At 42.3% G+C, this 15,345-nt stretch overlaps 1 protein-coding gene across 1 annotated transcript in view; it reads left to right on the forward strand.

Moving 5' to 3' along the window:
• Window positions 1–15,345, forward strand: part of LOC142775414 (uncharacterized) — a 94,161-nt gene that overhangs the window by 69,885 nt on the left and 8,931 nt on the right. The window contains exons 2-4 of the mRNA XM_075876812.1: window positions 12,587–12,720; window positions 13,260–13,360; window positions 14,289–14,389. Coding sequence (XP_075732927.1) covers window positions 12,587–12,720; window positions 13,260–13,360; window positions 14,289–14,389 — 336 coding nt within the window. The remainder of the gene's footprint in view (window positions 1–12,586; window positions 12,721–13,259; window positions 13,361–14,288; window positions 14,390–15,345) is intronic.

Raw genomic sequence — 15,345 nt, forward strand, 5'->3', positions numbered from 1 at the left:
GAACCAATGTTCTTTGCACTACTTCAAGAAAAAACGAAAAATCTCTGCGTAACACCAAACTTGAATTACTTTCCATCACGCAATGCACAATGTCCTTTTCGTGAAAAATTGTTGCTACGAGAAACAAAGAGATATGTACGACAACGATGACAATTTTGCACACCATGTTACATTGTAACCTTGGATAGAACTCCACGCTGGTTAATAGGTAGTAAATAGTTGTTAGAACTTAGTCCGGGGTTGTATGATGCTGAATTTATTGATATTTTATGGACTACTTTTGTTATCTTAAACAAGGAACATCTCGATATCACTTCGCATATTGGGGTTATTTTGATGTAATGACAACACAATCGAGCGAGTTTGAGGGATACGATGATCCCATGTGCGTTGAGCTACTGTGGGGTTGGAGCATTCATGCACTCTCTGAGAGTTCTCAATAACAGTTTTTGAAAATTCAACGCTTGGTCGCATTATTATTGCTCCCCGTGGTGGTGCCCTGGAAACGTTTCTGTGACGAAACAGCGCCGATGGGCATTAAACGCAGGCGAAATATAAAACGTGGAAAGCAATTTTTCAACGGTCTGCCAACATAGTCACGCCGACGCAGCAAATACATAATTACGAGCATAAAAGGATGTGGGGGGAAAAGAAGGAATCCGGGACCACGCTAGTTACTCGTTCTGGTTTTTGCCTCCTTTTGCGCTTAATACCAAAACATCTCTAGCCCGCAAGAGAGCTGCGCTTGACGATACACTGGCTTCCTATTTCGGGTCTGCGTAGAGGGAGCCATTGACGTTGGCCTGTCTTTTGTCTAAGCTTTGAAGGCCAATAATGCGGCCCCAAACCTGAGGTGGAGCAAGGCCCGACAGTAGCCAGAGGAAGCTGGTCGACCATGTTAACGTGGGAACGGAGAAAACCTTATGGGTGGGCCAAAATAACAATGTACAATGCCAAAAGGTGTGGATGTGTTAAGAGAACGCAGAAAAAAGAAGCCATGCAGGATATGGCAATTGCAAAAGCTTCCAAAACTAAAGCAGAATCGACAAATATTGAGATCTTTCTTCTCAGAAACAAGCGGCAGGCGAAGCTTGTCAAATCCTGTGAAGCCGGGAACTAGTCTCATGTCAAACTAATGCAAAGCACACCTAAGTAACAACATCGAGTATTCCACCACTCTCCTCCCCAATAATTGTTCTCCCGCTGAGCTTGATGCGAAGGCAAATGCGTGGCATTTGTGTTTCGTGCCTGCTTCTTTTGTCGCTCGTTGACGCTCTTCTCTTCTTTTGCTGAGCTCATGAAGAAAGTGATATACAGAGGAGAAGCTGTTACGTCACGTTTTCGGAAGTTGGACGTAGGGAAGAGTAAATGAGTCCTCCTCACAAAGGTGGGCACACAACAGCAGCTCGCGCATGCGCAACGGGCGCCAGCGAGAGAAGGCGAGCAGCGCGAACGTGGTACTCCCGACGCGCCGGGCGGCACCGCTGGCGCCATCTGATGGACGAGCTGGGAAAGCGAAACTGTTGGGCTGATCATGAGCAAACGTGCTGCAATACTCGCTTATATGGAGTCTGTGTACCATTCACAGCCAGATTTTGGTTCATATTGTGAACCTACAATGCATTTTCCGCTTTGCACTTTGTGCTTAAACGGCAGAATTAAAGAGAGCAACAGCGCAAATTGGCCGGAAAATCGCCAAGACAGGCTGTCTCCATCTACAGATGCGGTAAGTTCGGGGCACTGGACATAACTGAAACTTGAATTGTTATTTATTTGTCTCGCTATTTATCCGGATGAAGCACCTCCGAATCATTCTTTGCCCTGTGTGTCACGCTGCGTGCGCACGAGTATCGTACGCCGCAGAGCGGGTCGGCCGACTGCGACCGTATCGAGGAAAAAAAACATGATCAAAGATGTTACCACGCGGAAAATGCGAACAAAAATCAATAATTCAAACAATACATCTCCTCACTGTGTCAAGCACGTTTAACCTCGATATTCAGAAACGCTCCTCGACTCGACTTTCGCCCTTCACTTGTCAGAGTTGATCACTGCGCCACAGCTCCGCTTAAAAATGACGCTGTGCTACTCAAGAATCGCAGCAGATTATCGCTGATATGCAGTGACTTGCCGTGTCTAGAGAAAGAGCAGCTTTGATGTTCACACCTTCATATTCTTAACGTCGTTAGACAAGTTCATTCAATTTCTAATCGAGGCTGTATATACGAGCAGCTAAAGCTGAAACTCTTTTTTCAATCTTTACTTGCGATTCCCGAACGTGTTCAACGACACAAGTGAGCTTCTTTTGTTCTTCCAACAGTTCCTTCAACATATCTTTGTTAGGAGGCTCTGGTTTTAATTCAATATCCCCACATGCCAAAAGATCCCTTGATAATAGAACAACATGGTCAAGAAAGCACGTCACGTCATGTCGCTGCGTGGTGCGACGTCACGCAGCACGCAGCTCGTCGATTGGCTTAAACCAGATCTCTATAATGAGTAACAAAGTCAACGACGTTGATCGCCGAGTTGACGTCACTTCGCGTATGAGGAGGTTGGTCACGCGCAGGCATATGCGCGAGCTTTCCCTGGGCGTTTCGGAGCCTGTTGACTGGCCCTTTAAAAATACTAAATGTAAATTGTAGGAACGTTCCTAATAAGGCCACAGAATTAGAGGCATTAATACTTTCTCAAGATCATGTTATTGCTGTCTTGACGGAAACGTGGCTAAGCGACTCGGTTTTTGATAGTGAATTTGTTCCGTCTGGCTGCAGCGCAAACAGAAATGACCGGGCTAGTAAAGGCGGTGGCGTTTGTGTACTTTTCAAGGAAAACCTCAAAATGTGTAGAAAGGCAGATATGTAACGAGTAGAAGGTATATTTTGTAAGGATTATCACAATGATGTCTGTTCCACTATTGGAGGTGTTTGTAGGCATCGAAATGCTCCTGTTGACGTACTGAATGACTTGAAGAATTATTTGAAACTGAATAATAAGCATGATGACCAGATTATAATGACAGGTGATTATAATTTACCTAATATATATTGGGACAATTTTTCCCTGAAGCAGTGCGACACTTCGGTTGAAGGCGTGTTTTATATTTGCTACAGTTTTGACCTCTTTCACCTAGTTGGAGGCCACACAAGAATGCAAGGGACCGCTCAGTCAACCCTAGACCTTTTCTTCGTTAACCAGGCAATTACACTTAAAGCAACGACCGAGATATAACCTGGAATTTACGATCATCATGCAGTGCTATTTACTTTAAGTGACACAGTTTTTGATAAGACATTACCCTCTTTATTTTTCTCTAATTTTGATCATGCAGATGATACTGCTATTATAAATCTCCATTCATTCAACTTTGATAATTTTGCGAATAATGAAACTTATATACATAATTTATGTGACTGGTTTAAGTACACTGTCAAGGAATGCATTCAATCATTTTTCCCCATCGTAATTGAAAAATCGAAGCGGGAAAATCTTTGAATTTCTTCTATAACACTGAGTTTAAGACGACAAATAAATTGTGTTAAGAAAAGCGAAGTATAAATGAAGAGTATTCACAAAAAATTACCAAGCTTTCAGTAAATCTGAAAAATCCAATTGAAGCACATAAGCTGCGTTTTTTTTTGGGGGGGGGGGGGAATCTGTCGAGTTACTGCACTTCCTGTCCCGAGAAATTTTGGAGGAGAATTTCGCCCGCGTCGAGAGACAGTGACTTCTTAAAGTCGGTGGTATTCTCGCACACGATAATGCTCGAGTCGCAAATGCTTTCAGCGATCACTTCAAATCGGTTTTTTCTTGTGACAACTCTGTATTACCGATCTTTCAAACTTTCGCCACGAATGCTCGATATTGTTGTTAGGGAACAGTGCATATTGAATATCCTTGTGACCCTAATATCAGAAAGTCCTGTGGACCTGAAATATTCCTAACACGTTCTTAAAAAGATACGCTGAATGTATGTCGAAATACTTCCTAGTTGTTTTTACAAAATTGCTGCGTGAGGGTCAGGTTCCGCACGATTGGAAAACAGCTAGAGTCAAGCCTATTCATAAATCAGGCAGCAAGCAGAGTGCCAAACATTATCGCCTCGTATTGGTGACTTCAACCGTTTGTAAGCTTCTGGAACACAGTATCTACAATGGCATTTATTTATGTATTTATTTATTTATTTATTTATTTATTTATTTATCTATTTATACATATACCTACAGCGGCCTCTGGGAGCATTGTTGTAGGGGGGGTTTCAAATACAAAGTACATTTAAATCAGTGGGGAGAAATTGAATTGCATGGCACTCAAAAAATAAAAAAAACGAAAAACACCTAAATCACAGCATACAATATCGTTATGGGGCCACATACTCCTTTGATAGGGAAGAAAACGCTGTGGAAGGGGCGGTCACAATGGTTTTCGGAAGACCGTTTCATTCGTGAATAGTTTTAGGAAAAGAAGTATTGGATACGTTGATGTTCGGCACGTATATTCACACACTTTCAAAGGATGGTACCCTCGTGATGAGATGTATGTTGGTGGTCTGATGTATTTGCCTTTATTGATCCCAGTTTTGTCGTTTATTAGGTTATTATTTCATATTTCCTGGACGAACATACTATCGGTAAACCAACAACAGCATGGGTATAGGAAAGAATTTTCAACAACCACACAATTGGTGTCCATAATACACGACTTCGCTACTTCAATTATTATTGCAAAACAAACAGATGCAATTTTTACGAATTTTTTAAAAAGCTTTTGACAAGGTTGCTCACAGTAAACTGGTATACAAATTATAAAAACATTCTTTAGAATGATCAACTTAGATATCGGCCGACTTGAAAAACAGAACAATTTGGAGTTCTTAACAATTATTCCTTTCACAGGGTTTTCGTTGACTCTGACCTCCCCCAAGATTCCATTCTGGGACCCCTTTTATGTATTTTATATATTACGACATAATAAATGGTATCCCTGTAAATATTAGGCTCTACGTGGTCGATCGCGTTATTTACTTTGAAATTGAATCTTCAAAAGACCAAGTTTTGTTGAATGAGCTGTTTAACAAGGTTGTTTCCTGGTGCGAGGCTTAGCAAGTGTCAATCAATTTCGAAAAAAAAAACAGTGTACGCGTCCATTTTTCAAAAGAAAAACAAATTAGATTTTCAATACTTTGCAAACAATGTCATTCTTTCAGAATTTCAATCCTACAAGTATCTTGGGTTAGGGATAACAAATGATCATAACTGGACGAACATATTAATATAGGAACTTCCAAGGCTAATCAGAAACTGTTTTTTTTTTTGCGAAGGACTTTGAAACTCTCTCCTTCATCTGTCCGTGTTCTTGCCAAGAAATCGATAGTCCTCCACTCATTTGATTATGCTGCGTTGACCTGGGATCTATTTACTCAAATCAACATTCATAAAGTAAAAAAAAATGCACAAAAGAGCCGTTTTCTTCATATATAACAGGTGTGGATGAACCTCGGTAAATCAACTGTCAGTCAGACCTAACTTACCTTTACTTTCGGAAATAAACCACATATACCGATTAAAATATTTATATCAAATAAATAATGGGCATTACAAGATAGATAATGAAAAAATTATTTCATTTTCTTCAGGTTACGCCAATAGACAACGCCATGATCGTACAATATTGCCCTTCCGTACCTGCAATAACTGCTTCAAATATTATTTTTTCCCAGAACTGTCCAAGATTGGAATATTTCAAATGAGCTTCAAGTCACAACAAAATTTTAACATCCTTTGCCCCTAGTCTGGAAAAACAGAGAAAATAACTTTACTTGTCTGCTGGCTTTGTTTTCTTTTCTTAAAATGGGAGTGATGTGCCATATATATATATATATATATATATATATATATATATATATATATATATATATATATATATATATATATATATATATATATATATAACACGAAGAAAGTTACGTCATTTAGTTTTCGCAGCTAACTTTTCCCGAATCTAGAAGGGTTTTTTTCAAAATATATCTTTCAAAGAAATCCTTCAATTAACAAAGCTGCTTTATAGTTAATTACTTGCTCTTTGAAGTTTGAAATTGAATTAATAATACAATGGTCGGAAAAGACTGCCCATTAGTTCTCCAAGTCAACTAAAAATCGCTCTTCTTCTCTCTATCAATTAAGCCCAATTGCCAAAATATTACACCACATACACAAAGTGCACATTATCTAATTTTCGTATCGCGGGCCGCATAGTTAGCGTCACTCACTGGCAAAGGGAACGTACGCCTCGAATTAGAGGCAGTGAATGGCACACTATACACGTTTGTGCCATCACCAGAACGCAGGTGGCAAGAGTAGGTAATCAAGCTTCTGACCCACAACTTCGGGGGGAATGATGCAATGAGATATGGAAAAGCTTGTGAGTAACCATCCGTTGAAGAATACAATCGAACATTGGTGAGGAAGTGTATAATGTGGGTCTTGTTTTAAACCCGATGCTTCCATGGCCCGGATTCAGCACAGATTGAATTGTTTTTCGTCATGTAAAACCAACTGTGTTGCTTGAAATCAAAAGCTCAACACGTGGGAAAACTTGATGAACTTCTGACCTTGTTAATCATAAAAACGTATCATACATTTCGTAAGACGGCGAAAACTATTCGTTGAGACCCACTCATTCTTATTATTCACAAGTACAATTAGGGCTATTTCTTCTCGAGTTGGAAGAAGGATACCTCATTGTGTACAGCCGGGTGCAATCACTTGTGATTGTTGTGAAGAAGTGTCTGTCATTTATTGAGAGTTTGGTTCGGTGACTACATTATGTTTATTTAGTGAACTGTTTGTCAGAGTTCACCACATAGGAAGCCATTATGAACGTCTGCGTTTCTTGCTCGGCCACCGCCTTCGTCAAGAAAACGACACTGCGGTGTCAGGAGGGAGACTTCCCACAAAAAAATTTGAATAACGCTATTGCTCCAGCGCTTTCGCCCACCACAGGCAATAGGCATGCCTTGGTGGAATGGCTCTCATGCGTCATATGTGTACGCCACAAAAGTAATTCTTTGGCGGTTGATGTTCAACCAGTGAAGTGCACGATCATCGTTGTCTTGAGGCTCGCGGGGACTGTCCCACACAACGGATAATCTGTTGCAACTCCAGACCCTCGTCATCTAAGCTGGCAAGATCATCAGCACCACTTTTGTCAACTCCCCTACAGCACGATGAGACGGCATGGTGTACCTAGAATTTCCTAATGTGACTATTTTGTTGACGTTTTTTTTGTCACTAGCTTCAAGTGTCCTTGTAGTAGTGTGCTTTGTGATACACAAGAAACTTCAAAGCAGGAGCATGATCTTTCTCATAATTTTTGTTCGTCTATCTCATGGAGGTATTTTATTAGTATACCGCAACGTTTGTGCGTTTTTTGAACTATTGATTTTTCATGCAGTGTATATCATAATTGCCAGAGAGCACTAAACCAGACTGGCTTGTGCTAGCGCCTGTGTATGTCGTTATTTCTCTCTCCTACATACACTACTGTTTGTCGTCGTCGTAACTTTGTATAATTGCTTCTGCTGTTCTCTTGCTTGTTTCACATATATAAGTCTTCCTTTTAGCTGACTGTTTTGTCAAAGCGCGACCTCCAAAGCGGTCACTCGGAAATGTAACCTGAGAACCTGGGGATACACAACTAAAACATTAACGGTATGAACTCCCTTGAATAAGAATCTGTTAGAAGTTGGCATGATGCACAGTAAGACTTTTCCACTTAAACTTCTGTGCAGTCAAGCACTATTCTAACATCCCTGTACGCATCAAAGCATTGAGGCTGATTCTAATGCACTTCTGCCTTGCTTGGCCTTGGAATTGCTGCTTTTGGGACAGCTGTCAATGGGCTTATTTTGCCATAAAACTAAAGGTGCACTGTGGTTTCAGACACTGAAAAGGATGTTGCAAGGCACCTAAAGGATAGAAAAGTCTTTAGGCACGAGTACTATAGTTACGCGTTCTAATACGCTTCTCTCTGCCATAACATCGTCTACCTGAGCCACATCATCAGTAATAGTGAATAAAAGCCTCATACTCTCAACATCTGTGTACGCTTTAACACAAGAATCACTGCGAAACAAGTACACGAGTGTTCAGTTAGTGCTGGGTGCTGTATCTGTTTTGACCTGCACAGCCTTATGCAAAGATTATGTCGTCTGGTTCTGGTTTAACTTCAGCAGGTACACAACTGCAGCACTATGGACGTCGTAAATCTTCGTTGGGTGGGCACAAAGGAGAAGAAAAGCTTCAGCGGCATCATCTTCTTTCGTGTCCTTAGCACTGCTTTAACGTTCTGATGCTTCTTGTTAAATAGAGAGATAATGAGTGGCAAAATTTTATAAGAATGGCAGAACAAGGCAAATTTTTCATTCGACATAAATGACACTGAATACATTAGGAATACAAATATAAACAATAGAAAAGTTTCTCAATAGCAATGAAGTTTTCACTTAGCTCATATAACTGCAAATATAGAAGTGAGTTCAACACTTTGAAAATGGAACCTTTTTAGCCAGTCGTGGACGCATAAGATTAGAACTAATTTGCTCAATATAACCAACTGTGAAGTAGGCCCTATTGAGCTTTGGGAGCATGACCACTTGCATAAGAGTCCTAATTCACATAGGTTACGCTGATGTCGCTTCGTGCTGGTGAACAAGCGATGTTTTGAACGCCTCAAATGAATCAGGTGAGTGGAGCCCTGAAAGACACACGCAAAGCAAACGTAGACATAATTGGCACTTTTGTACCTGCAAGTAATGACTAAAGGTTGGATTTCTAGGATTTACACAGGTGCACTTTAGGTGTCAAAACTATGCAGGCAAAACAATGTTTTAGGCGCTGAAAATAGGCAGACAAACAGGATTTAGGTCTCCGACATCAAAAGTGGGCAGAATTATTTTTTCATAAATGCATATAATTTGATTGATTGATTTATGTGGTTTAACGTTCCAAAACCGCCATATGATTATGAGAGACGCCGCAGTGGAGGGCTCCGGGAATTTCGATCACCTGGGGTTCTTTAACGTGCGCCTAAATTTGAGCACACGGGCCTACAACATTTCCGCTTCCATCGGCAATGCAGCCGCCGCAGCCGGGCTTCGATCCCGTAACCTGCGGGTCAGCAGCCGAGTACCTTAGCCACTAGACCACCGCGGCGGGGCTATGCAAATAAGTTCAAAACAAAAGTGTGCATGACCTGCATCTATGACAGGCAAGCAAAAAATATTGTTGCTAATAACGGCACAAAGTCTCTAAACATGGTCACGTAATCGTCCTTTTTCCACATGGTTGGCAGAATACTGTATGCCCCTATAATCTCCAGCATGGTAAGTCAAGCGTCTCCTGTTGAATCAACACACTCCTGTCTCTCTCTTTTTGACATGGCTGATAAGAGCAACAAAGAAGTGTATAGACAGGCTGCTAAAAAACATGAGGCAGGTATGCCTCGCATTGACCGGGTCTTACCGTATGTTGGATGGCATCTGAAAAAAAAGTAAAAGACAAAAAACAAAATAACACCAGAAGTAATATATTGCTGTTTATATACACACAGATATATCAAAAATGTGAAGACACATTAAGGCATTTAGTCAATCTGAAGCTTATGCGAGTTTACCTATGGCTTCGCCACACACGCGTCACTAAAATTATGAATGTAGAAGGCCTTTATAATCATTGGAAACATTTTTGTTGAGCCTTGAAAACACTTCTGTTTTACTTTGTTTAGACACTTTTGTTTCATTCACAAATTTTGTGATGCGCGCGACAAGACTATCGGTCAACTTCCATAAACTTCAGAATGATAATTTAGCCACCAGCCTGTAGCATGAACCATGTGTGCTCGTATTTTACATTTTCCGACAATAAACATTCAGCTAAAAGTAGACGCTTGTGGGAAGGTTTTTCAGTTTAGCACTGCTATTTTTTCGCAAATGCAATTTACAATGAAGAATTGGTAAATTTTCCTCATCTATGGTAAATTTTCCCCCATCAGTGAGTGCCTGAAAAGTGGAAACTACAAACAAAATGAAACCACGTGCACACCGTATTTTTTTGTTTCTATCTTTGCTTTCCTCTCCCCTGATGGCTCTCCGTGAAATGTAACATAAAGTGGCGATTGAAACAACAAAGTAGGTTCATTTCAAGAGCCACAACTTTCTTGCTGGGGTGAAAACAGTCAGCCTAAACTGTCTACAAGCTCGCCAGAGTGTGTGAGCAAAGGGTGGTTTGACTTAACGCTGATGCTCTGCATCCCTAGTCGCTTCCCCGAAGTATATTGAACGGAATTTCTTGTGTGAAAGTTACAAATGCATGACTGGCAAGATTAGGTTGCTGCACTGCAACACTTCTGCATGTACAGAGATCCAGCAGCAGCCACATTCTGTGAAAGTGTACAACCAGCAAATCTGCATAAAATTATATATACAAGTCCGTTTCGAAGTAGGCATGACCTCTCTTAAAATATTTAAATTCACCAGCATCATGGTACTGGACATTTTTGGACATGGACAATTTTGCTGCACTGTAAAAAATATCCGTGTTTTAACGTCGGAGCAGACCGTAGAAACTACAGAGTAACATCTGTTTCCTGAAAAATAGCGAGACTGGACGTTTAAAGCACAAACTGTGCTGCGGTTTATGGGAAACAGCAGGAGTTGCCGTAAAGCAGCAGTCGATGTTTCCGTTCTTTCGCTCCTTCCGTAAAACACCAGAAAAACGTATGTCTTCTGTACTTCAAGAACACGCTTCCGTGATTTGTGTGCACGGCGACATACTGGCTGAACTTTGACCATTCCCCCCGTTCGACAATGATACAGTGAACTAGAACAGAAAGTTAAGCGACAGCCATGGGCAATGCCTTGAGAGAGCTGTCGGCGACATACTGGCTGAACTTTGACCATTCCCCCCGTTCGACAATGATACAGTGAACTAGAACAGAAAATTAAGCGATAGCCATGGACAATGCCTTGAGAGAGCTATCGTGGCGGGTGGCTAACGTATACATACAGCGGCAACGCTGCAGTCGCCGACTAAGATGAGGCGTCCCACAGTGTGTAAGGAATGCGCAGATTCGCATTGTACGCTCATGGAAAGTCAGAAAACGAAGACGGAAAGTGTGATAACTGGGCAGGCTTTGATGAGGAAATTAAGCTTAGAGCAACATTGGGTTCGAAGATAGACTAAGAAATACGAGAGAATGAGGAAGAGAAACTGTTCATTAACTCACAATGGAGAAAAAGAGCTGCATGCAGGATCACTGGAAAGTGCCAGTATGGATACATATATATATTCGGAGAGGCGGAGAAGGATAGCAGCGGTAAAAAAGAAAAAGAGAACGTTTCAGAGTTTTTACCGATTAAGGAAGAGGATAATTACAGCATTATGATACTTCACCGCAAGGGAAGCTAAATTTACTATTAGTAGCGAAGTCGGGTTGCCATAAAAAGTTATAAAGCGAGACGATATGGTGGGCCAGCCTTCGTTAGTGTGGTCACACTGACGAAGGCTGGCCCATCAGCCGAAACATTTGTAATTAGTAAAGGTGTTTCGGCGTACGTCGTGCTTTTTCGCTTCCGATATATATATATATATATATATATATATATCGTCGAAAGGCGCTGCACTTCGTTTTCAATCTTGCAAGATTGAAAGCGAACAGGTACTTGTACTGCGTCTATGAGACTTTATTGACAAAAGATAGTGAAAAAAAAACATACCCGTCCAAGAATCCCTGCATATATGTGAATCTTGATGGTGTGCATAATAGTTTACGTTTTTTTTTTTTCGTCACATCGTGAGAATGCACGACACACAGAAGAAGAGACAGTGTACATGTTCTCCTATTTTCGTTCCTTTTTTTTTTCGTGCTTGCAAGCCTTGACTTGTTTAGTGAGAGCAATCCTATAATCGTAGCTGCGTTGTATAGTTGGCACACCAATTAACACGCAGTCAATGAAACACAGTAATGAAGTGTATTTTAAAAGGGTGCGGTTTGCTGTTTCTTTGTATGAACTCGTTGTTTTCACGCTGTTTCGCACCGTCAAGCCTACCATGCAAGCTCAAGCCCAATAATAAAATTTGGAAGGCTCGGGGAAACGTTTGTTCTTTTTATGAATTCATGAGTCTACTCGGTGAACACCGACGGCGACTTCACTTCGTCACCGAAGAATTCATCGGTTGTTGAATGGTTCTCACTACCTGCGACGAGAACATCGATTCTTCAGAACTATTTCCCTTTACACCACTTTTCCTGAATAACCGATAAATTTTTTGCACCACCATAGCTCTTCCCAACCACAACAGGCCAAAAGAAAAAAAAATGCGTTGATGGTCACACAAAATAACACGACTGCTGCGGTGTGTCCGGCCATCACTGCCCAATAGAATGGGTGCAAGATAGCATCGGTGCATCGTGGTGTCGGCTAGAATACAAAAACAAATTGTAGGCAGGCGCTAAAGTAGTCAGTTTGCCCCAAAGGGAGCGTCGCGAGTTCGATTAAAAGCCGCACCACCCGCCGGTGCCGTTTCAGCTGAGCGCCTCCCTTCGTAGCCTAAGAGGGCGCTACGAGCGTCGTGTACATCAGTCACGGCTGCATCTGCTCCCACAAAAACGCCGGATTGCCCCGGAACTTCTCTTCCTGCCTCCAAGATTCCTGTGCGCAAGGTCAGTAAAGCTGCTAAGACTCTTTTGCAACCAAAATCTTCGGGACTTAAAGCACAGAAGCGAAAAAAACCCCACAACGAGGACGCGCCCGGGGTACGTTCAAGGCTAGGCCTAACAAAGCACCCGCGCCGACCCAACACTGGCGCGGGCGCAACGCCGGCTACTAGTGACCCCAATGCCGAAGTGCCCATGATGCTGTCCGCGTTCGACATGGACACCACACCACCTTTGAGTGCAACAGACAAAGCACACGTGTTTTCCATGCCTGCACCGCTTGCAAGTCATACGTTCATTACTACAAAAATAGGTGTAGGAGACGACAGGGGCAGGAACTATCACTTGGCTGTGTGTAAACTTATTTTGCCATATTTGGCGGAATCTGAGTGACAGCCGTGAGGTACGATTGGTGCTCGCATTTTGCATGCAGGTTGTGTTGCATCTTGTTATTGATTTACGTGCTCAGGACCAAGTAGTGCTAGCAGTTCATTTGTTTGGTTCCTCACTTGTCAAGTTTTTTGGCGCACTCTTCACTTGTTCAGCTCAGTGGTCTCTGGCACCCTACGTGGTCAAGGCAGGCGGCTATTGTCAGAGCTCTCTCACCTTCCTGCGAAGTCCATCACCTGGCACACATCACAATCAGGTAGGCATTTATTTCACCGTTATCGATCATTACCTATCTTATAAACAGTTATAAGGTGCACTCGCATGCCACAGCTCATACGAGCTAGGCATGTAACATGTCTGTCGCTATTATAAGGTGAATAATGAAACACGTGTTTGCCATGCTTGCATCGCTCATACATACCTTATTACTAAATTAGGCACAGAAAACAGTAGGGGTAGCAACGGTAACATTACTGTGCGTAGGCATATTTCAGTGCATTTTGTGGATTTTTAGTGTCGGCTATGAGGTACGACCATAGTGCTCGCACGCTGTGTTGCACCTTTATTGAGTTGCGCATGCAGGAAGCAGTACAGTGAACAGTTTAATTCTTCGGAATTATATGAAGCATTGCTTGCACTCAGCAATAACGGCATTTTTCCTTTGTTAGTGTCACTTAATTGTATTATTGTGGTGAAGCCTGCTGTTGAGTTGCATCTTTGTAGTTTGAGGATGTCACAGGTCTGTTTGTGCACGCACTCATTAGTGATCTCCTCGGTGCCCATGCACATGGCTGTTATAAGGTGCACTTGTAAGCCGGATCAGCAGGAGTCTGCTGTCACGTACACACCAGGCGTGTACGTGTCTTTGTCGTCTTATCGAGCGCAGACAAAGCACTCGTGTTTTCCATGCCTGCATCGCTTGCAAGTCATACGTCCATTACTACAAAAATAGGTGTAGGAGACGACAGGGGCAGCAACTGTCACTTGGCTGTGTGTAAACTTATTTTGCCGTACTTGGCGGAATTTGAGTGACAGCCGTGAGGTACGATTGGTGCTCGCATTTTGCATGCAGGTTGTGTTGCATCTTGTTATTGATTTACGTGCTCAGGACCAAGTAGTGCTAGCAGTTCATTTGTTTGGTTCCTCACTTGTCAAGTTTTTTGGCGCACTCTTCACTTGTTCAGCTCAGTGGTCTCTGGCACCCTACGTGGTCAAGGCAGGCGGCTATTGTCAGAGCTCTCTCACCTTCCTGCGAAGTCCATCACCTGGCACACATCACAATCAGGTAGGCATTTATTTCACCGTTATCGATCATTACCTATCTTATAAACAGTTATAAGGTGCACTCGCATGCCACAGCTCATACGAGCTAGGCATGTAACATGTCTGTCGCTATTATAAGGTGAATAATGAAACACGTGTTTGCCATGCTTGCATCGCTCATACATACCTTATTACTAAATTAGGCACAGAAAACAGTAGGGGTAGCAACGGTAACATTACTGTGCGTAGGCATATTTCAGTGCATTTTGTGGATTTTTAGTGTCGGCTATGAGGTACGACCATAGTGCTCGCACGCTGTGTTGCACCTTTATTGAGTTGCGCATGCAGGAAGCAGTACAGTGAACAGTTTAATTCTTCGGAATTATATGAAGCATTGCTTGCACTCAGCAATAACGGCATTTTTCCTTTGTTAGTGTCACTTAATTGTATTATTGTGGTGAAGCCTGCTGTTGAGTTGCATCTTTGTAGTTTGAGGATGTCACAGGTCAGTTTGTGCACGCACTCATTAGTGATCTCCTCGGTGCCCATGCACATGGCTGTTATAAGGTGCACTTGTAAGCCGGATCAGCAGGAGTCTGCTGTCACGTACACACCAGGCGTGTACGTGTCTTTGTCGTCTTATCGAGCGCAGACAAAGCACTCGTGTTTTCCATGCCTGCATCGCTTGCAAGTCATACGTCCATTACTACAAAAATAGGTGTAGGAGACGACAGGGGCAGCAACTGTCACTTGGCTGTGTGTAAACTTATTTTGCCGTACTTGGCGGAATTTGAGTGACAGCCGTGAGGTACGATTGGCGCTCGCATTTCGCATGCATGTTCTGTTGTGTCTATTGATTTGCGTGCTCAGCAGTTCATTTCTTTGGAATTGCACGACACATTGCTTACACCCGACAACATTGCGAATTTGCACGTCACTTAGCCATACTACTGCTTAACTGCAGCTAATCCAGCATGG

Source organism: Rhipicephalus microplus, chromosome X (assembly GCF_043290135.1).
Source record: "Rhipicephalus microplus isolate Deutch F79 chromosome X, USDA_Rmic, whole genome shotgun sequence".
NCBI classification, from domain to species: domain Eukaryota; kingdom Metazoa; phylum Arthropoda; class Arachnida; order Ixodida; family Ixodidae; genus Rhipicephalus; species Rhipicephalus microplus.